General features: G+C 34.5%; 1 protein-coding gene across 1 annotated transcript in view; it reads right to left on the bottom strand.

Moving 5' to 3' along the window:
- TERB1 (telomere repeat binding bouquet formation protein 1) overlaps positions 1–24,176 on the bottom strand; it is a 48,829-nt gene that overhangs the window by 7,930 nt on the left and 16,723 nt on the right. The window contains exons 8-14 of the mRNA XM_063110118.1: positions 23,250–23,402; positions 21,741–21,872; positions 20,318–20,443; positions 19,026–19,186; positions 3,036–3,370; positions 1,424–1,485; positions 1,023–1,118 (exon numbers count right to left, since the gene is read on the bottom strand). Of these exons, the coding sequence (XP_062966188.1) occupies positions 1,023–1,118; positions 1,424–1,485; positions 3,036–3,370; positions 19,026–19,186; positions 20,318–20,443; positions 21,741–21,872; positions 23,250–23,402 (1,065 nt within the window). The remainder of the gene's footprint in view (positions 1–1,022; positions 1,119–1,423; positions 1,486–3,035; positions 3,371–19,025; positions 19,187–20,317; positions 20,444–21,740; positions 21,873–23,249; positions 23,403–24,176) is intronic.

Genomic DNA, 24,176 nt, shown 5'->3' with positions numbered 1-24,176 from the left:
TTAAGAAGGGAAGGAGGACTGGCCAGTTAGCTCAGATGTTTACAGCGTGGTGCTGATAATACCAGGGTCCAGGGTTTGATCCCTGTACCAGTCAGCCGCAAAACAAACAAACAAACAAATAAACACCACAGAAGAAGGGAATGGATTCACTGACAAAGAAGGGAGCAAGAGAGTAATCTGGCAATAAAAGGTGGAAGGAAGAGTGGATGAATACTTGGAGGGATAGCAAATCACACAAAGTATTTGGGGTTTTTTTAAGATGAGGAAAAATAAGCATAGTCTAAGGTGGGATAAAAGGAGTTAATGGATAATAAGGGACTGAAGATAAAGATTTCATAATTATTAAAATGGGGAGAAAAAAGAGATGGGATTTAGATTATGGCTAGACATTAGCTTTAGAAGTAACAGAGTTAATCTCTTCATCCAAAAGGGAAGAACAGTGATACTCTGAGCTGAATGTGGAGTAATCTCAATTTTCTTTAAAGAACAGAGGATAAGATAAGAGTGAACAAAGAGGGAACACTGGGGTTTGAAGAAGGAGGAGGGATAGAATAAGTACTGTGGAACATTTACGTGGGCTCTGCAGAAAAAAATGAATAATAGGACATGGAACACTAGAAATATTTATATATTATACATATAAAAATAGGTATTGTTTACTACTTAATGCCTATAGTGTTTATAGCATAACCCAGAATATATACCTATTTATTAATGCTCTGAAAACATAACTTTATTTTACTCAGTAAGGTTAAAGTTACAGATGGTACTAATTGTGACAAAAAGGGAATAATAAAGGAACAAAAAAAGGAATCAACTGTGTTGATTCATATACACAAATATTGGGAGCTCAGCCTGATGTAGAAAGAGGGTGTTAATTTGAATGCTTTGATGCTCCAGATCATTATTTCTCCAAAGGAAATGAAGTTTAAGTCACAAAGGTAGAAGTATTATAAATTCTAGTTAACTGATATTATATAAAACTTTAATTATAAAATAACTGTAATTTAAAATATATTTACCCGAGCACCTATACTTCAACATTTTGGAACAATTGTCAGTTGCTAGAACACTGACGACTTCTTTATTTATTATGTCTGAACATAACGTAAATGGATCTGGAAAAAAATGCAAAATGCAAAATTTTTTAATTAATGAAAAGGACCAGACGTCTATAAGATTTGTTAATTCTCAAGATTTTCATAAACTTTAGCCCAGTAGTATATATCCAGTCATCCTGTTGGATAAACAGAAACATTCTGGATAGCAGTAAAAGGTAACTGAGGTCTTTACACCAGAAAGAGAATCAAAGGTGTGGTTTATACTTTAGAGGGCAGATATATTAATGTACATTTTTAGCTATATCAATCATCTAAATATATGTTTTCTTGAAAAACCAAAGAAGAAACATTTAAAGTCATACCTGTTACTGGTAACTCCTTTCTATTTTTGACAATTTGAGTTGGATGCTTAAAAACACGGTCACTGAAATAAAATAGACAACAGATTACTAAAAGTAAACATACTGTTCAATGCATTGACAAATGTTTCTCTTAGCAGTGGTGTGATTCTAGGTGTTTGGCAGGCAGAAGGAAATGGAGCCACAATCTACCAAAATCTATTAAATTCTGTCAAAGAAGGGTCTGCAACAGTTACAGCGTTGTTTCTAGAACGACAGTTAAACAAGACTCCAGAGGGCAATAGTATTGATGCCAGCAGAAACACGGAAGAAAAGGATTATAAAAAGAAAGTAGCTGGGAATGAAGGCAAAATAAAGGAAAGAACAAAGTCAGTGGGAGAAAAAAAGAACATGGACTGCAGAATGGCAAAGAACGAACAATAATCACTTAAGGACCTGAATTTAAAAACCCTTCCTGACACCCAAACCATTTGCGTGTTTGAACCCTGTGATCCTTGAGGAATAAATGTAAGTTTTTAGTACACTGTCACAATGGTGACAGGTAATACAGAAAAAAGGCAAGAGCTGTAAACCAGAAAACAGATATAGTAGTAGCTATCGATATCTGTCCATGTACATAAATTTGTAGGAGGTACTACATAGAAGGAAAAAGGCATTTAAACGAAATGGAAATATTAACACTCAGCTGAGGTAGAAATGTGGCTAACCATAAAGGAGGAAGAAGGGTATGGGTAGAAGGCTTCAGCCAGAGGGCAAGAAGGCTGGCCAAGAGCATATCTCACTGTTTTCTAGTTCTACATCCCTGAGAAATCAAATTAAAATTTACATCAAGAATGATCTTGGAAAGCAAAAAGAGGTGGTGATGGTGTAATTCATCTTCCTGATACTTAGTTTATCCTGCAACCTGTCCAGAACATAGCAGCATCCTCTTCATTTTTCCTAAGCACAGTAATCATCAGAAGAGCACTCACAAGAAAGGGTTTAAGAAGAAAAGCTACCTGTGAGGGATAAAGGATGAGTACTGGAGATGAAGTGCAGGGAACACACAAAAGGACAAGTACAAACCAGATTTTCATCATGTCTTACTCCATTTATCATTTTAAATTTACAAACTGGTTTTGCTACATTGCTGATGCATTATCAATGCATACATTGTTACTTCAGGTAGAGGGCTTTACTTTACGTTTCCTTTTCCTGAGTATCCTTTCTAAAATTCAAATCTGATTATGTCACTCGATTTAAAATCCTCAGTGGCTCCCATAAAGGAACCTGTGAGTTAAAGCCAAAAATTCTGAGTACGACATGTAAGGCCCTAGACAAACTGGTCCGTATCTTCCCATCCAAACTTCTTTCCCAACATTTCCTACTTTAGACTCCTCCCAAGACCATGTTTTATCTTTTTTTTTTTTTTTTTTTCTTGTAGCTGGCTGGTATAAGGGATTGAACTCTGAACCTTGGTGTTATTAACACCATGTCCTAACCAACTAAGCCAACTGGCCAGCCTGTCATGTTTTACCATTTCTATATCCCCAGTGCTTAACAGTGTGGCACACAGAAGTGCACAATAAGTGCTTGCTGAATAAATAAAAGTTACAAACAAATTATTAAACTATACCTTGATTGAGAAACAAAATTTTTTTCAAAAGTCATTTCTTCGTGTAAGTTCTGTTTGCATATTGAATTGGCTTTATATAAAGTCTTATTTTGCCCACTCTCCCTGTAACACTCATTAACTGGATTTGCACTCTTTGACAAGTTCTTCATCAGGTCATCATTTGCACATGCTTTACACGTAACTCCACAGGATTCATAACTCTGAAGCTGTGTAGACTGGCTTTTATCCTTATCTTCTGATTTGGTACCTCCACCAATACTATCTGCGTGGAGATGTTTCAGTTTATTCTGAGTATTTATGTTCACAGATGAATAGTTTTCTCCTTGTATTTTTTCCTATAATGTAAAAATAACAAGTAAATAATTTCAATATAATCCATTTGCTTTAATAATTCAATTTATACTTTCTTTAAAGAACACAGAAAAAGTTTAAGATTGTAAATTGAACATATATGATAAAAAGGGAAGTTCAAAATAGAAGGAAAAAGGGAGTTTAATTAGTAAATAATGTTGGGACAATTGGGCAGCCATCTGGGGAAAAACTAAGTTGGATATCTCACAGTTCACACAAAGAGAAAGTCAAAATGAATCAAATATTTAAATATAAAAGTTAAATTATATATGTTCTAAAAGAAACCATGAGTTTTAATATTCTCAAGGGGTGAAAGACCTTTCCAAGTATTACACAAAATCAATAAATCATAAAAGAAGAAAACTAATATACTTAACCACATAAAAATGTTTTAAAAGTTCTGCTAGAGACCAAGAACACAGACTCAGAGGAAAAAAAGATCAGAAACGAAACCAAATGGTAATCAAAACACCCATAAATAATATGTATGAATCATATCTTAGACTACAGGATAATTTTTTAAATAACATTTTACTACAATGAAATATAAAAAAGATCAACAATATTGTAGAAAAGTAGGCAAAGGAGATAAAGAGATAGTTTACAGGAAGGAAAATATAAATAGTTCTTAAACATATGAAAAAATGCTCCATCCCACTTGTAATAAGAGAACTGAATATTAAAGCTACATTGAGATATCTTTCTTCATCACATCAGCAAAGATCAAAAGGGTGTGGAAAAGCAGACTCTCTCAAATATTACTGGTAGGAATGTAAACTGTCAACAATCTCTGGAGAAACAACTTGACAGTATCTTTCATAATAAAAATTGTGCATATCTGTAAAGAAAAATTTGATAGATTGCTTTTACATGTGCACTATGTTAATGTTATTAACTGTAACATTGTTTGTAACAACTAAAAGTTGGAAATAACTGCAGTGTTTATCAGAAAAGGAGCTAGCATATCCATCTAATGGAATGCTCTGCAACTATAAAAAATAATGAAATAAGAAAGCTTCCAGATAAAGATGATTAATTAAACACCATATTTATTTTTGGCCCTTCCAACAAACCTATTAATACAATAGTTTTAAAAAAGGCATAAACCCAAAAACGGAAGACATAGAGGCAACAAAATTTTCAAAACTAAAGAGCAGATGGGTGAATGATAACCTACTTAGTAGAACTGGTAAAGCTGAATCCAAAGTTGACAATGAGAAAATTTTAAAAACTACCTATATACTGCCAACCTCCAAAAAGGCTTAAGGATTAGAGTTACAAAGAAACTTCAGAAGGTGTGGTGAAGGTGGAGTTAAAAACAGGAAGACTGGATGAAAGTCTGTATAAGTAGCAGTAGTATTACTAGATCTCAAACTCCATGTACACACCCTTAGCAGGTAGTTAACTGACTCTAGAGTTTCTCTCCCTCACCCCTGCCCCTCCCCTGCCTCAAGGCTGGAAGTTTAGTCTCTGGACAGTATAAAACAGAGACTCTGCACTAAAGGGCACAAAGCAAGGCTGAAGGCAGAATATTATACAAGAAACAAAGGCTAAGTAAATATTTATATGTTGGATACCAAGAAATATCAAGCCCTTTTCACCTGTTTTGATTCCAGAACACTGGCTGACAATCTCTAGGCAGGAGATCGGACACTGGAGGTTCTCAAAAAGAGAGAAGAAAAAAAAAAACAGAAAAGAAAATGACCCACCTAAATAATCCTACAAGAATTCACAATCAACAAATTTCTAAGGAGACTTGTAGTGTCTCAGTCTTAAATATGAGCAGCAACCAAGGACTACCAGAAATCTGAAGAAAGCTAGATACCAAGAAAGAAAAGAAAAAAGAAAAAAAAAAAAAAAAAAAAAAAAAAAAAAAAAAAAATATATATATATATATATATATATATATATATATACACACACCTCAGAGGAGAAAGACTGGGTAGGAAGAAAAAACTTTTAAAATGAAAACTATCATGCCATCTCCTTTAAACTTATAAAAATAAATAAATAAATATCACTGATATACTTAAGAGAAGAATGTCAATGAAGTCTCAAGTCCATGAAACAAAAATAAGATACTTTAGATCATCAAGCTGGTGGAATACACAATCCCCAGTGCCATTATCCCCCACAGTTGACCGATTTACAGCTATCAGGAAGCAAAGACTGCCAACATGGAACTGCTGGAGCTCAGGGGAAGAGGAGGAGAGACCTGCAGTGTTTGTGAAGGTGGGAAAAGCTGCAGGAAGAGGAAGAAGAAACCAATCTGACCATTTCAAGCCCCAGCCACTTCAGGGATGGCTTTGTAAGAGGCAGGAAGAAACTGCAGCACACAGAGCAGTGGCCAGCAAAAGCCAAAGCAGAGCCCTTTGTGTGAAGTTGCCTGAAGTCTGCAGGGGAGAAGAGGACCTCAAAGCACACCATACCAGCCCCCCAGCCAGCAAGACCACTGACAGAGTTCTGAGGACCCACACAGGAGCGGAGTCCACAGCCAACTGAGAAAAGGAACCACCTAGAGGCCAGTGAGAACACTGGGGTGCAGCATGGGCAGCTGGTCTACCTTCCAATCAGCACAGGCCCATTTAGTGGAGACTAGTAAGGGCCATAGAACTTTGGGGGGCACAGAGTGCTGGAATTACTCAGTCCTGAGCTAGAATTTCCACATAGCCCAGGTGTATCTAACCTCACAAGATCTGGAACTGATTAAAAAGCCAACAATTAAAATCCAGTCTCCACAAAAGACCTTTCCCAGAGAATCAGCAGCAAAACAGCAATTTAGCTCAAGCACAGAGCTCAAGTTCTGGTCCCCACAGGAAGTTCCCCCAATTTTGGAATTAACCAAAACCACAGACCCAGACACAAAGCTCTGATATTAACCAGTAAAGGTCTAATATCATCAAAGAACACATATAAAACCTAGAAGAAGTAGCAGTCTCCTCAAATGACCAGACATCAACATAAAGACACAAAGATTGAAAAAGAACAGAGAAATATGACACCAACAAAGGAAACAAACAAAACACCAGCAATGGACTTACAGGTACAGTGGAATTATGAAATATCTTACAGAGAATTCAGAATAACCCTCTTAAGAATGTTCAAGGAGTCACAATAAAATATGGATAGAAAATTAAATGATATCTGGAAAAGAATCCAGGAGCAAAATGAGAAACTCAACAAAGAAACTGAATCAATTTACAAAAAAAAAAAAAAAAAAAAAGAGAGAGAGAGAGAGAGAAAGAGAAATTCTAGAAGTAAAGAATACATTATCCAAACTGAAAAAAATCAATAGAAAGCTCAAACAGCAGACTTAAGCAGAGGAAAGAATCAGTGAGCTTGAAGATAGAACATACGAAATTATCAAATCAGAGAAGCAAAAAGAAAAAAGAATAAGAAAAAATGTAATAGAAATACAGCAAATTTTGGACTCCCTCAAGCGAAATAAACTCCACATAATTTGCATACCCAAAGGAGAAAAAAAAAGAAGAGATGTAGAAAGTATATTCAAGAAAATAATGGCTGAAAATTTCTGAAGTACAGAGAAAGATGACATCATCCAGGTACAGGAAGCTCAGAGGTTACCAATCAAAATCAATCCAAGGAATAACACCCCCCAGGAACATCATGATCAAATTATCAAAAACCAAAGACAAAGAAAGAATACTGAAAGCAGCAAAAGAAACTCATAACATTCAACAAAGTCCCAAAACATCTCTCAGCAGATTTGTCAGTAGAAACTACAGGCCAGAAGAGAATAGGATATATTCAGGGTGCTGAAGGAAAAAGACTGTCAGCCAAGAATTCTCTATCTAGCAAAACTGACCTTCAAATATGAAGGAGAAATAAATCTTTCCCAAACAAACAAAAGCTAAGGGATTCATCAATGATAAACCTACATTACAAGAAATGCTAAAGGAAGTTCTTCAATCTGAAAGAAGACAACACTAAGGAGCAGCAAGAAAACATCTGAAAGTACATAATTCATTAGTAAAGTAAGTTCAAAGACAACCTCAACCCCGCTGTCAAAAGGGTGGTAAATAAACCATTTACATCCTTAGTATGAAGACTAAAGAACAAACCTAACAAGACACTAACATATAAAACAGCTATATGAGAGACAGGCAATATTAAAATATGTAACTTGAAAAAATAAATTGTCAAAAAGTTGGGGGGAATGATGCCAAAGTGTAGAGTTAGCTTTGTTTTTTTCTTAGATATCAAAATCAAATAAAGGAAGATGGTAAAATTGGGGGGGGAAGTGAAAAAAGGATAAACAAAAAAAACAGAAAAAAAGGAACAAAATGGCAGTAACAAGTCCCTAAATATCAATAGTAACTCTAAATGTAAACAGATTAAATGCCCCAATTAAAAGACACAGAGTGGCTCAATGGATTGTAAAACAAGAACTTTCAATATGCTGCCTAGAAGAAATTCACTTCACCTATAAAGAACACACCAACTGGAAGTGAAGGGATGGAAAAAGATATTTCATACAAATGGAAACCAAAAGAGAGGAGTAGGTATACTTAGATAAAATAGATTTCAAGCCAAGGAAAGTAAAAAAAGATAAGGAAGGTAACTATATAATAACAAAGGGATCAATTCAACAAGAGGATATAACAATTCTAAATATATATGCCCTCAACTCTGGAGCACCCAGTTATATAACGCAATTACTGTTACATTTAAGGGAAGAAATAGACTCAAACACAATAATAGTTGGATGTTAACACAACACTTTCAGCAAAGGACAGATGATCCAGACAGAAAATTAACCAGGAAACATTAGAATTAATCTCTACTCTAGACTGGTTGGACCTAAGGGACATGTATAGAACATTTCATCCAACAGCTGCAGAATACACATTCTTCTCAGCAGCATATGCAATATTCTCTAGACTAGACATATATTATGTCACAAAACAAGTCTCAATAAATTTTTAAAAACTGAAATCTATCAACTACCTTGTATAACCACCATGGAATAAAACCAGAAATCAACAATAAAAGGGACACTAGAAATCATACAAATATATGGAAATTCAACAACATGCTCCTAAACAATGAATGGGTCAAAGAAGAGATCAAAAAGGAAAATTTATTAATTCCTGGAGACAAATGAAAAGACAACATACCAGAACCTATGGGATAGAGCAAAAGCAGTTCTAAGAGGGAAGTTTATAGCAATAAATGCCTACCTCAAAAAAGAAGAAAGATGTCAAATAAGCAACCTAACATTATACCTCAAGGAACTATAAAAACAAGAATAAACCAAACCCAAAATCAGTAGAAGGAGTTAATAACAAAGACCAGAGCAGAAATAAATTAGAGATTTTTAAAAAATACAAAAGATTGATGAAACAAAGAGTTGGATTTTCCAAAAAGATAAACAAAATTGATAAACCTTTAGCTAGACTAACAAAGAAAAAAAAAAGACTCAAAGCAGAAATGAACAAGGAGACATTTCAATTGATATCACAGAAAAAGAATCATATGAGACTACAACAAACAACTGTAGGCAAACAAACTGGAAAACCTAAAAGAAATGAATAAATTCCTGGACATGTACAACTTACCAAGGTTGAATCATGAAGAACTAAAAAATCTAAACAGATGAATAACGAGTAATGAGATTAAAGCAGTTAAAAAAACTCCCAACAAAGAAAACCCCAGGACCAGATGGATTCACTGTTGAATTCTACCCAACATTTAAAGAAGAACTAATACCAATTCATCTCATACTCTTCCCAAAACTTGAACAGGAGGGAATACTTCCAAATTCATTCTCCAAGGCCAACATTAACCTCATATCAAAACCAGGAAAAGACACAACAAAAAAAGAAAACTACAGACCAATACCCCTAATGAACATAGGTGCAAAGATCCTCAATAAAATACTAGCAAACACAATCCAACAACACATTAAAAAGATAATTCACCATGATCAAGTGGGATTCATCCCAGGGATGCAAGGAGGGTTCAACATACATGAATCAATAAATGTGATACATTGTATCAAAAGAATGAAGGATTAAAACCATATGATCATTTCAAAAGATGCAGAAAAAGCATTTGATAAAATCCAACATCGCTTCATTATAAAACACTCAACAAATTAGGTATACCTCAACACAGGAATGTACCTCAACACAGTAAAGGGCATATATGAGAAACCCACAGCTAATATCATACTGAATGGACAAAATTGGAGCCTTTTCCTCTAAGATCTGGAACAAGACAAAATTGCCCACTTTCCCCACTCTTATTCAACATAGTACTGGAAGTTCTAGTCACAGCAAATAAGGCAAGAGAAAGCAATAAGGGAATCCAAATTGGAAATGAGGAAGTCACACTATCCCTATTTGCAGACGACATGATCATATACATAGAAAACGCTGAAGACTCCACCAGAAAACTACTAGAATAAATGAATTCAGTATAGTGGCAGGATACAAAATCAACACATAAAAATCAATAGTCTTCCCATATGCCAAAATGAAATAGCTAAGGAAGAAATCAAGAATGTAATCCCATTCGTAATAGCTACCAAAAAATGAAATGACCAAGAGTAAATTTAACCAGGGAGGTGAAAGACCTCTACAGTGAAAACTATAAAACACTGGTGGAAAAAACTGAAGATGAAACAAATAAATGGAAAGATATCCAATGTTCTTGGGTTGGAAGAATTAATATAATCAAAATGTTCACATTACCCATAGCAATTTACACATTCAATGCAATCTCTATCAAAATACCAATGACATTCCTCACAGAAATAGAAAAAGAAATGATCTTAAAATTTGTATGGAACTACAAAAGACCACATATACTGAAAACAATCTTTTTTTTTGGTGGCTGGACTGTGTGGGGATCTGTACCCTTGACTTTTGTGTTATAACTGTGCTCTAACCAACGGAGCTAACCAGCCAGCCCACAATCTTGAACAAAAAGAACAAAGTTGGAGGCATCATACTTCCTGACTTCTAAATATACTATAAAGCTACATTAACCAAGACAGCATGGTACTGGCATAAAAATAGACAAATAGATCAATGGAACAGAATAGAGAGCCCAGAAATAAACCCATACACGGTAAACAACTGAGAACTGGTCAGAGTATATGAAATGGGGCTGGCTAGTTAAGCTCAGTTGGTTAGGGTACAGCCTTGTAACACCAAGGACACAGGTTCCAATCCCTATACTGGCCAGCCGCAAAAAAATAAAAGAAAAGAAAAGAAAATATATTACATGAAACAATTCTTTTCAGACATTTGACAACACAGGCAGAACAAGAATATGATCCCTGATAGAAGAGAAACAAATGAAGTGAGTCCTTAGCTTTATGGTTGGAGGTCCTTTTCAGACCATGGTGCAGAGAAGAAACCAAACCAAAGCACAATGGTTTTGTATTAGAGGCTGAGGTTCAGCAGGCTGAAGCAGCTGGTATCTGAAGGGCAGGATATAGATGAGGAGTGAGCTACATAAGGAACAAACTCCAGAAACCTGCGCTTGAAAGCCCTTAACTTATTGGCTGGATACTAAACTGTGCAAGAGTAGATTAAAACTCAACAAGAGAAGACAAAGAACAACTCCTATGGAAAGAATAACTACCAAGGAATTACAAGTTGAATACTGTGAGTGTTCACACAGGGCAAGAAGATGTTTGACTTCTGACCAGCTCGAGTAGAGAGACCTGGTTAAAACACACAGCATGCAGTAAAGACCACAGAAAGGCCAGAACATACCTTATAAGTAGCACAAAATTAATCCTAGAGTAAAGGTTACTCAAGGTCCACCCTAACAAACCTTAGTAAAGAATCATTGAAAGGATCAAGTTATGCTGAAGGTAAAGTAAATGCCTTCAAGAACAAATCCTAGCTAGTCCAACGGTATTGAGTTATCTCAATTGATTGTTCACAGTCAGTTACAGATTGAACTCCTTGTTTCACTTGACTACTCAGAAAAATAGAAATAAAAAAAGAATCCCAACACCTTTTAAAAGACAAAAAATGCCAAACACTCAACAATCTAATATTCACAATGTCCAGCATGAAATTATATTAAAAATGATAACATAGGCAAAGAGGAGGAAACTTTGACCCATTACAGGGAGAAAAGTCAATAAAAAGGAACCAAGAAGTGACAGAGATGGTGGAATTAACAGATAAAGGATTTTAAAACAGTTTTGCTCAAGAAGTAAGTGGAAAACATCAACATAATGAGAATAGAAATGGGCATGACAAAAAATAATCTAATAAAATTTATGCAGCTAAAAATACAATATCAGAAATGAAAATTTCACTACAGAGAATTAACAACAGATTAGATACTACAGAAGTAAAGATCAGTGGACTTAAAGACAGAGAACAGAAATGATCAAAACTAAAGCACACACAGAAAAGAGACTGGAAAGAGAAAAGGAACAGACCCTCAGGAACATCTGAGATGGTATCAAGAGGTAAAACATACATGTAATTGGATATCTCTCAAAATATCTAAAGATAGTAGCCAAAAAACTGTCCAGATTTAATGAAGACCATCAACCCATACATCCAAGAATTCAACAAATCCCAAACAGAATAAACAAAATTACATTAAGGCACATCATAATCAAACTACCAATCATCAATCAGAAAGAGAAAATCCTAAAAGCAGCCAAAGGGATAAAGAAGACATGCTATATACAGAAGAACAAAGATAAGTTTTCTTCTGACTTATCAGAAACAATGAAAGCCAAAAGACAATGAAATAACATCTTTAATGTGCTGAAAGAAACCATCGATCTAGAATTTTATATCTAGTGAAAATGGAATATTACTTCAGCAATGAAAAGGAACAAAATATTAATAAAACAGCCTTGGGGGGGCCAGCCCATGGCTCACTTGGGAGAGCATGGTGCTGACAACACCAAGTCAAGGGCTAAGATCCCCTTACCGGTAATCCTTTATTTAAAAACAAAAACAAAGAAAAAAAAACCTTGGTGAATCTTAAAAACATTATGTTAAGTGAAATAAGTGAAACACAAGTGATTACACAATATATAATTCCATTTATGTGCAATTGCAGAAAAAGAAAACTAATGACAGAAAGCACATCAGCGACTTCTTGAGCCTAGGGATAGGGAATGGGACCGTCTGCAAAGGGACACAAAAACGTTTAGGATGAGTAAATTGTTCTATATCTTGATAGGGACACCACTATATAAAATTATTATAATTCATCAAAATGTATACTTAAAATGTGTGATTTTTATTGTATGTAAATAATACTTTAATAATAAAATATTTCAGAAAAAAAGATAATTGTTCAAGGCAAAAATAACATTACTGGGCAGTTTATAACGCATGTACTAGTAAAATGTATGGCAACAATAACACAAAGAACAAAGGGAAATGTAAACATACTATTGGAAGAGTTTTATAATACACATGAAATGGAATAATATTATTTGAATATAGACTATAATAAGTTAAAGATGCATATTGTAAACCCCAAAGCAACCACTAAAAAATAAAGACAAGATGAGATATAATGGAATATTTAAAAATGTAAAAGGTGGCAGGAGAAGTAGGGAAATAAAGGAACAAAGAATAAATGGGACAAATAGGAAACAAATAGCAATACGGTAGATTTACAATCAAATATAACAGTGATTACATTAAATTTAACAGAGTGATCATATCAATTCAAAGGCAGAAACTGACCGGATAAAAAAGACTAAACTATATGCCGTCTATAAAAAACCCACACTAAATATAAAGATAGGTTAAAAGTAAAAGACTAAGTCCCATAAACTGATGAATGGATAAACAAAATGTGCGTATATCCACACAAAGGAAAATTAATTGGTCATAAAGAAGAATGAAGTACTGATACATGTTACAACATGGACGAACCTTGAAAACACTATGCCAAGTGAAAAAAGCCAGTCATAAAAGACCACATATTATATGGTTTCATTCATATGAAATGTCCAGAATAGGCAAATCTGTAGAGACAGAAAGTAGATGAGTGATTGCTTAGGGCTAGAGTATGGGGAGAGGGAAATAGTTACAGGGTACAGAGTTTCTTTTTCAGGTAATGAAAATGTTCTAAAATTGATTGTGATGATAGTTGCACATATCTGTGATCATACTAAACACCACTGAATTGTACACTTTAAATGGGTGAACTGTATGTGAATTATATGTCAATAAAGCTGTTATCACAAAAAGTAAAAAGATAGAAAAATATATACATCATACCAAAAAAAAAATTGGAGAGGCTATAAACAAGGACATTTTACATTGATAAAAGGGTCAATTAATAAGACACAATGATCCTAAATGTGTGTGGACAAGAAACAAAAACTAAAAGGAAAAAGAGAAATGTACAATCATACTTGGTGATTTCAACAACATTGCCTCAGTAATTTATAGAACAAAGAAAATCAGTAAAGCATTAGAAGACTTGAATCTGAACTTATAGAACTTGATCTGACATTTATAGAACACTCCACCCAATGACAGCATAATATATAATCATTTAAAGTGCACATGGAACAGTTAGACCTTATGATGGGCCATAAAATACCTAGACCACAGTATACAATCAATAAATGTTAGAAATTATAACTACTCTATAAAGGGTTATTAAAAATTACTAAGAAAAAGACAAACAGCTGAAAAATGGGGAAATGATATGAATAGGCAATCCACAGAAGAAATATAGATAGCCAATATATATGAGGGTACATCAAAAAGTTTGTGGATAGGGCCGACCCCATGGCTCACTCGGGAGAGTGCGGCGCTGGGAGCGCAGCGGGCACTCCCGCCACCGGTTCGGATCCTATATAGGGATGGCCGGTGCACTCACTGGCTGAGCGTGGTGCGGGAGACACCAAGCCAAGGGTTGCGATCCCCTTACTGGTCACAAAAAAAAAAAAAAAGTTCGTGGATAAATAGAATTAAAATATAATACAAATATTTCCACAAACTTTTCAACGTACCCTCGTACATGGTAAAGCACTAAACCAATAATTCAAAAAATGTAAATTAAACTCGTATGACTTAGCCAAGAGTCACAAGGCATTACTCTTCACCTATTAGATCAGCAAATATTAAAAAGTTAGACCATATCTAATGTTGGCAAAGATATGAGGAAATAATTATCTTTATAAATGTTTGGGGCCAGTGTACCACCCTTTTTGGAAGGCAATAATAGCTCAAATTAACTGAATATTTACTATGTCCCAAGTAATATCCTAAGAATTTTACATTCTTAATCTAATTCTTGCCACAACTCTAGGTGTTTAAGAGGTACTGTTATTACACCCATTTACCAAACTCAAGCAGAGAGACAGCAAATAACTTCTGTTAAATTCCACAGACAGGCAGTAAGTGATGGGGCCAGAATTCAAACTCAGGCAGTCTGACTCCAGTGCTCTTGCTATTATTGCCCATGAAGCTATAATGACTGTCCATATTTCAATAGCTATCAAAATGCAGAACATGCACAATTAGTCCCAGCAATTCTCTCCTAAAAATTTCTCCCATGAAATACACAAATATGAAAAGATTATGTACATGAATGTTCATAGTAGCATTATTCATAATAGCCAAAAAGTGTAAATAACCCAAATGTCCATCAACTAATAAATATAAAATGTGACATATATATTATTCAGCCATAAAAAGTAACTAAGTACTTAACCTTAGATTTGGCAATGGATTCTTAGATATGACTCCAAGGGCACAAACAACAAAAGAAAAAATTGATGAATTGGACTTCATCAAAATTAAAAACTTCTGTGCATCAAAAGACATCAAGAAAGTAAAAAGAAACCCTACAGAACAGGAGAAGTATATTTGGAAATCATATATCTCATAAGTGTATTAATATTAAGAATATATGAAAAATTCCCATAACTCAACCAAATGACAAAAAAACCAAATCAAAATGTGCAAAGAATATGAATAGACATTTCTTCAAAGAAAATAAACAAATGGCACATGAACAGATGCTCAACGTCATTAGGGAAATGCAAATCAAAACCACAATGAGATATCAATTCACACCTACTAGAATGGATGTAATTTTAAAAATGCAAAATAAGTGTCGGCAAGGATGTGAAGAAAATGAAACCCTTGTGCACTGTTGGTGGGAAGGTAAAATGGTGCAGGTGATACAAAAACACATTGGTAGTTCCTCAAAAAACTAAACAGAATTACCATATGATCCAACAGTTACACTTCTAGGTATATGAGTGTACTTCAAAAATCTTGTGGAAAAATCGAATTAAAAGATAGTATGAATCCTTTCAGAAATTTTCTGAAGACTCCCCATAAAACCAAAAAAACTGAAAGCAGGGGCTCAAATAAATATTCCTACACCAATGTTCACAGCAACATTATTCACAATAGACAACAGGTAAAAGACAATTCAAATGTCTGTCAATGGATGAATGGACAAACAAAATATGGTATTATACATACAATGGAATATTATTCAGTCTTAAAAAGGAAAGAAATTCTAACACACGTTGTGGTATAATAAAAGTATATTTGGTCTTTGTCCCTGGTTCCCCTTTTCCCCCACCACCTCCAGAAAGGATTGAAGAACACACTGAGGTGCTGGGAGGGTGGCATGCCTGAAGAGGACATGAAAGATCTGTGCCCACCCCCACTATACTTTGCCCTATGCATCTCTTCCATTTGGCTGTTTCTCAGTTGTATTCTTTTTCATAAAATGGCAAATGTAAGTAAGGTGTTTTCCTGAGTTCTGAGAGTCATTCCAGTGTATTACTGAACCTGAGGAGGGTGTTGTGGGAACCTCCAAATTTATAGCTGGTCTGTCAGAAGTACAGGTGGCTTATGAGACTTACGACTTGTGGCTGAAATGGGGGCAGTTTTTTGGGACTGAGCCCTTAACCTGTGGAGTCTGCGCTATTTCCAGGAGTTAACTTTCAGAATTGAATTGTTGGACAACCCGTTGGTATTGGAGAGCTGGCTGTTGGTATAGAATTCAAACTCCACACACATACCACCATGCTGATGAACATTGAAGACATTATACTAAATGAAATAAGCCAGACACAAAAGGACAAATTATGCATGATTCCACTTATATGAGGTACCCAGAATAGTTAAATTCATAGAGACAGAAAGTAGAACAGTGGTTATCAGGGGCTGGGGGAAGGGAAATGGTGAACTATTTATTGTTTAATGGGTATGGAGTTTCAGTTTGAAATGATGAAAAAGTTCTGGAAACAGATAGTGGTGAGGGTTGCACAAAAATGTGAATATACATAATGACACTGAATTGTATGTTTTAAAATGGTTTAAATAATCAATTTTATGTTATATATATTTTAGCAAAAAAAAATTTTTAAAGGAATGAAGTTCTGATAGATGCTACAACATGGATGAACCTTAAGAACATGCTAGGGGAAGGCAGCCAGACCCAAAAGGCCACATATTGTATGATTCCATTTACATGAAATATCTATAATAGAACATCCACAAACAGGAAGCAGATTACTTGTTGCCAGGGGCTGGGGGAGAGAGGCATGGGGAATAACTGTTTAACAGATATGGGGTTTCCCTTTGTGGTGATGAAAAATTCTGTAACTAGTTAGTGAAGATGGTTGCACAACACTGTGAATGTACTTAATGCCACAGAATTGTTAATTTAAAAATGGTTATAATGGAAATTTTATGTTACATACATTTTACCATAATTTAAAAGAATCAATAATATAATTTACAAAAAAAGCATTGAATTATACACCATAAATGGGTGAATTGTATGGTATGTGAATAAAGCTATTTTTTAAAAAGGGAATGACGTACTGATATATACTACAACATGGATGAACCCTGAAAACATTATGCCAAATGAAAGGAGCTAGTCACAAAAGACTACATAGTATATGATTCTATTTACATGAAAAAATCCAGAATAGACAAATCTATAGAGACAGAAAATAGGTTAGTGGTTGCCTAGGGGAATACAAAGAGTGACTGCTAAGGGTATGGGTTTTCTTTTTGGGATAATGAAAATGTTCTAAAATTGACTGTAGTGATGGTTGGGCCATTCTGTGAATATACTAAAAACTGATGAATTACATACTTTAAATGGGCAAATTGTGTAGTATGTGAGTTATAACTCAATAAAACTGCTATAAAATATACACACACATATATACATATATGTGTAGCAGGCATTTCCTCTAGAGCTGTTTATACTGTTGAGAAATATAATCTAAATGTCCATCAATAAAAGACTGGTTAAATTTATTATGGCACATTTACAATACGGAATACTACTCATTTAAAAGAATGAATTCACTATACTATACTAACTTGGACACTATGGTTTATTTTTTAAAATATATGTATACACAAAGATACAAAGCATGCACAAATAGAAAAAATATGAGAAAAAATATATATATACTTCAAAAAGTTTGCGGAAAGACTTGTATTATCTTTCATTTTTTCATGAACTTTTTGAAGTACCATCATGCGTGCATGCGTGTGTGGAGAGCGGGAGAGAGAGAGAGAGAAAGAGAGAATATTATTACTTCTCCATCTTTTCTCTTTCTTGAACGCCTATTAGTCAGATGTTAGAGCTTGGCTTTATCTTCCATGTCTCTCATTGTTTGTCTTCATTTCTACTTTTTAAAAATCGTTTTTGTTCTATGTCCAAGGATGATTCCTCAAATATTACTACAAAATTTTACATTTAAAACCATTAAAATTTTATATTCTTTCTTTTTTTATTGAAAGATAATTGATTATGTATGTTTGCAGGGCACATAATTGAATATCAATACATGTGTACAATATGTGGTGATCAAATCAGGATAACTACTATACTCACGTTTACCAAATGTAAACAATTTCTGTGACCCTTAACTTAATTTCTCTCTAACCCTCTCCCCCTTTCCCACCTCTAATGACCACAATTCTGTTCTTTTAGAAAGTTCAAGATATTATTGTGATTGTTTCTTTGTTTCCTTCTTTCCTTCTTTTCCTTCTTTATTTAGCTCCCACTTACGAGTGAGGACATGCGGTATTTCTCTTTCTGTGCCTGGCTTATTTCACTTAACATAATTTTCTCTAAGTTCATTCATGTTGCTGTGAATGGCAAAACTTCATTCTTTTTTAATGGCAGAGTAGTATTCCATCGAATATATATATACCACATTTTCCTTATCCATTCATCTGTCAATGGACATTTAGGTTGATTCCAACTCTTGGCTATTGTAAATAGAGCTGCAATAAATATGGGAGTGCAGGTATCCCTTTGAAATGATGATTTCCATTCCTTTGGGTATATATACCCAGCAGTGGGATTGCTGGATTGCATGGCAGTTCTATCTGTAGCTGTTTGAGGAAACTCCATACTGTTTTCCATAACAGCTGCACTAATTTACAGTCTCACCAACGGTGTGTGAGGGTTCCCTTTCCTCCACATCCTTGCCAGCATTTGTTGTTGTCTTTTTGACAATAGCTATTCTAACTGGGGTGAGATGATATCTCAATGTGGTTTTGAAAAAATAACTTGGGAAGAAAAAAAATTTTTTCCCTCCAATCTCTACTGTTAAAAATCATTTGAAAAAAGTTCTATATTCTTTCAAACAAAGATGCCAACCTCATTTCCTTCTCTTTCAAGCTGTTCTATCCTGTGTAGAATTTCTTTTGCTTTCTTCCAATGCTCTTCAAGATTCTTATCTTTCACTTTTATGTCCTTCGATTGTTCTGCTTCATTTTCATCAAAAGAATATTCTCCTACACTTAGAGACAATTTCTCAGCTTTGTAATACAGAAAAAAAAACTGTGAGTTTATCCATTACTATAAATGTTATTTGAATAGTTTAAATTAAATAAGAACAATCTCATACCCCACCCACCTCCCCCTTCCCTAAATTTTGTCCATCCACACTATCTTAACTGCCTAACTCGTACAGAAAATAAGTGGAAAGTATGCATGGCAGAGGCTCAGGATTCAAACAGTTTTAAATAAAATTTTAATATTCAGACTTACAGGAAAAAGAATAACACAAAACTCTGTTATGCCAGGCATATAAACACCCTCAGGTAAATGGATACTGGTTTTAAAGTAGTTTTTTTTTTTTTTAAAGTGTCCATAAAGTGGTTCCTTATCATTTTTTTTTTTTTTTTTACATATTGGGTCTGTAATTTTTCTTCCACAAAGAACAAAATCCTTATCATGATCACTGCCCTCTGCTCCAGCCACAGTAGCCATCAATTCCTTGAATGCACCAGGCTCCCTCCTATGACAGGGCCCTCACTGTTGCTTATGCCTGAGACCCTTGCCCATAACAAATTCCCTTTTATTCACCTATTTAACTGTATACTTTCAGATCTCAGCTCAAGAATCACTTCCTCCCAATGTCTTTTCTGCTCCAAGTCTAAGTTAGATTCCTTTGTTACAGGCTGTCAAAATCTGTGTTCCATCCCTTCAGAACCGTTATGTCAATTTATAATAACATATAATCTCACTTTTGAGATTATTCAATTACTGTCTATTTTTCTAGTTAAACTAAGCTCTATGAGTGCACAGACTGTTTTTTCTCATTGTATCCCCAAAGCCTGGCACATAAGAGAAATGCAAACATTTTTTAAATAAATGAATGTGCTTTTATGATTTGATAATAAATCAACCTTACTCTTCAAATTTAAGTCCTACAAACTAAATTTGTCCACATGGCATAAAATAAACGAATTATCTGTGTTGCTGCTCTCTTTCATATAGGATTGTATATGCTGAAAATTTCCTAGGTTGTCATATTCAAATTATACACTCTGCTTTTCAAATGTAAAAAGAACCTAGGAGCTAAAGGGGCTTGGCTCATTAAAGCAGTTATCAATTCCCCTTCATAAACTTTGGTTAGTATTTTCTTAAAGTAACACTAAACTTACTAATTCTTCTGCAGTTGTGAAGCACGAAAGTGGCAGCTTTGTTTAGTTCCTCATTCTGAGATTCAGTTAAGGCTTGTATCATGAGTGGAAGTCCATTATTTTTAAATAGGTCATACTGATTTTCCTCTAGAAAACATGAAAAATTAAAGTAGAAGACAATTACTTCATCATAAACTATATGCATGAGGTCATAATTCTTCCTTGTGATAATTATGAACACTGTTCAAATTTTTTTTTAAGTAGAGGAAAACATAAACAGCTTTAAAAGTATTTTCAATTTAGGAAATAATCCACTTACACAAAATTACTTAAGCCTGATTAGTGATGACTCTGAAATGCAGCCACAGAGTAGTATCTTACCTCATAAGAGTAAACAAACTGCCCTCCCTTGGTTTAAAAACAGGTATAGCAAATCCTATATCATACAGAGTTTTATAGAAAGTATATAGAAATAAACTGATGGAAGGAGCAGAAAATGAGAGAAGAAAGAGAAGAACTAAGAGAGAGCAAAGGGAGGAGAATAGAAAAGTGAGGGGGGGAAGAAGAGGGAGGAGTTTGGAAGAAGGGAGAGAGGGAGAGAAGAAAATGGAGAGGGTTAGAAAGGAGTAGATTAGACAGAGGGAGAGCAAGAAGAAAATGGAGAGAGGGAGGAAAATGGAAGGGGAGGAGAAAGAGAATAAAGAGAGGAGAGAATCATAGGTAGAGAAAGAAAGAAACTGAAGTTTTTCAGCAAGGGAGAACAGGACCAGATTTGTGAAGCAATGTGAAGAATGGACCACAAAATGGAAACAGAAGGAAAGGAGCATAGGGAGGAAGCTATTGCAATAGCATTAGTGAAAGATGTTGAGGTGCTGAGGGCCTAAATTGGAAGAGCAGTACTGGAATTGGACAGAAAGTTATAAGGAGGGGTAAACAGAAGTAGAACCACAGGTCCTAGTGACTGAATACAGTCATCCTTCAGTATTCATGGGAGATTGGTTCCACGATGCCCCATGGACACCAAAATCCACAGATGCTCAAGATCCCTATATAAAATGGTGTAGTATTTGTATATAACCTATGCAAATCCTCCTGTATACTTTAAATAATTCCTAGATTACTTTTAACACCTAATACAATGTGAATGCTACGTAAATAGTTGTTATACTGTGTTGTTTATTTTTTTATTGTTGTATTGTTACTTTTTATTTTTATTTAATATTTTTTAAACACAATTGGTTGAATCCAAGGATATGGAACCCACAGATATAGAGTTAATTGTACAATGTGTGAAGGAGAATGAGGAGATAAAATGACTGGTTTGGGGATTGAATGGCTGCAAGAAAGGCAATGCTTTTAGGGCTTTCACATGATTACAGGGAAAAAAAAAGTATACTTCCCCTTCACTGTTTTAATAAGCACACTAAATAAACCTAATACTTACCACAATCTTCTGTGCAATGTCCAAGAGTAAGTATGATGCTAAATTTTTCTTCTGGATCCAGACTTTCATTAAGCAATAATGACAGAAGTTTTGAAACAATGTGGTACTTGGAAAGTACTACCCCGAAAGTAGCTATTAGCATAAAATAGAAAAAAAAAAAAGATAGTAAGTACAAATTTAAAACTTATGCTATATACTCTTCAGAGCTTATCCAGGGAGAATGATGTTATATATCTATATGTGTCCAATATACATATATCATATAGCATCTAATACATATGTGTGTATATGTGTGAATATAAATAAATTTACTGTAATAAGATGGTGGCTTATTACAATAACCCTCACTGATCTCTCTTCCCTAAAGACATGATTGCTAAAGCAAAGAATAGTTTCTTCTTAATTGTTGTGCATAATATTGTGAATATGAAGTAATATTACCTTCCTTAAAATTGAATATGCTTGGGCCGGCCCGTGGCGCACTCAGGAGAGTGCAGCGCTTGGGAGCGCAGCGACGCTCCCGCCGCGGGTTCGGATCCCATATAGGACTGGCCAGTGCACTCACTGGCTGAGTGCCAGTCACGAAAAAGACAAAAAAAAAAAAAAAAAATTGAATATGCTTACTCTCACCTTACATATGTCTTCTTATCTAGACTGAACAATAGAGAATTTCCTATGTAATAAATTCCTGCCTGACATTGAAAACCGACCATGATTCTACTAATGTTAACAATGCAATGAAGCATATCTGAAGTTCTGAGATATAACAAAATTCAAGAAGTCCACCATTTAAAGGTATACTTCTAATGGGGCTTTTAACAGAGCTCTCCCAGAGTCTGACAATACCAATATCTACAATAAGGTTGTGACTTCCTCAAGGGATTATATCTTAATCATTTTTGTATCTTTACAGCTCAGCACATAGCAGGCCCTCAATAACTGCTTTTTAAAAAACCATTTACTTTTTTTCAATTATTTGTGAATGCCAATAGAGTTTCTTATTACAATAATTTATAGACTATCATTCCTCAGTGTTTGTACATGTGAGAAGCAGCCATGGGTTCAAGTCTGGTTCTGCTATTCATTAGTTACAGTGCAGTGGGTAAGTCAGACCTCATACTTATCAGAAAGAGGCATATCTTAATTCTTTATGTAATTCTTAAAAATCTATAAGTTGGGTTTTCTATTCCTTATGTCTCAAAAATGTCCCTTGATTTCTCAACTAAAAATGCTACTTTTTAAGTGAAATAAAGATTTAGGAATGAAAGAATCTTATTTTGATTCTATCATTAGACTTGAAGGCAGAAGATCTAGATTTGAGTACTTAGGAAAGTCATGATCTCCATGGGAATATATAGAGTTGAACTAGGTAATTTCTAAGATTCCTTTCCACTTGTGAGAAACTGGAAGTCTAATCCATATTAGCGTTCAAACTACCATTTCAACAGTCACCATGCTGAATTCAAACAAAATTCAATTGTAGCAAAATTACTAAGCATTTTCACTCACGATTATCAGCAATACATGCATCCACTGTCTTTGTCACCACCACTGCAAGCTTAGCACTGGAAAGAGTCTTGTGTGAATCAGATTCCAGTTGCACAAGAACTTGAGACAATACATCCAGTCCACCCACAGATATAAAGTATTTCTGAACATATGCTTAAGAAATAGAGTAGCAAAAGTATTAATATCTCAAACAAGACAGGTGTATGGTTTAATTCAATTAATTTGAAGTAAATATAATATTGACTCTTTTCAAATACTAAAAATCCCAAGATTAAATTATTACCTGTGCATATATATAATCTGATAGATTACTTATTTATGCAAGCACCTCACTTTGACATAGTACAACTACATGTATAGTACAGTATTTCTTTCTTGTGTGTTAGAAATCTTACTTGTTTCACTTAATGACAACTGGTGTATTTCCTAAGAATGACTTTATTAAACTGTTCTTTGACATTATTAAACAAGTCTTTCGATGAAGCTATAAAGAATAGATTCATTCTTATAGTTTGGTATTAAAAAGGCACGCTGCCTATTTTCTGAATTCCAACATAACTCACTCCTCAGATTGCTTGAATCTACAGAAGGCAAAGTAATTTAACTGTGCCAAAAGAACTCATATCCATCTTACTTATACCTAATTCTTTACTTCTTGGAGCATAAAATTATATCATTGAGTGTCATAACAACTATTCTTAGCAAAGATTCAATGACAGTATATAAATTTTCTAAGTCTGAAGTCTTTTATTCCCCTGTTGAAAATAATTCTGATGGAAAAGTATCCTCTTGGTCTGTGGATTCAATAGTATCCACAGCCCCTATCCCAGTAACGGGTTTATAACAAATGGATATATAGGCCAGTGATTATAATTCTGCCACAAATCTTCATCCAGTTTACCCTAGTTCCATAGGTTAAAGTCAAGA

The sequence above is a fragment of the Cynocephalus volans genome, chromosome 10, assembly GCF_027409185.1.
Source record: "Cynocephalus volans isolate mCynVol1 chromosome 10, mCynVol1.pri, whole genome shotgun sequence".
NCBI classification, from domain to species: Eukaryota; Metazoa; Chordata; class Mammalia; order Dermoptera; family Cynocephalidae; genus Cynocephalus; species Cynocephalus volans.
This window is presented reverse-complemented; position numbering and strand designations above follow the sequence as displayed.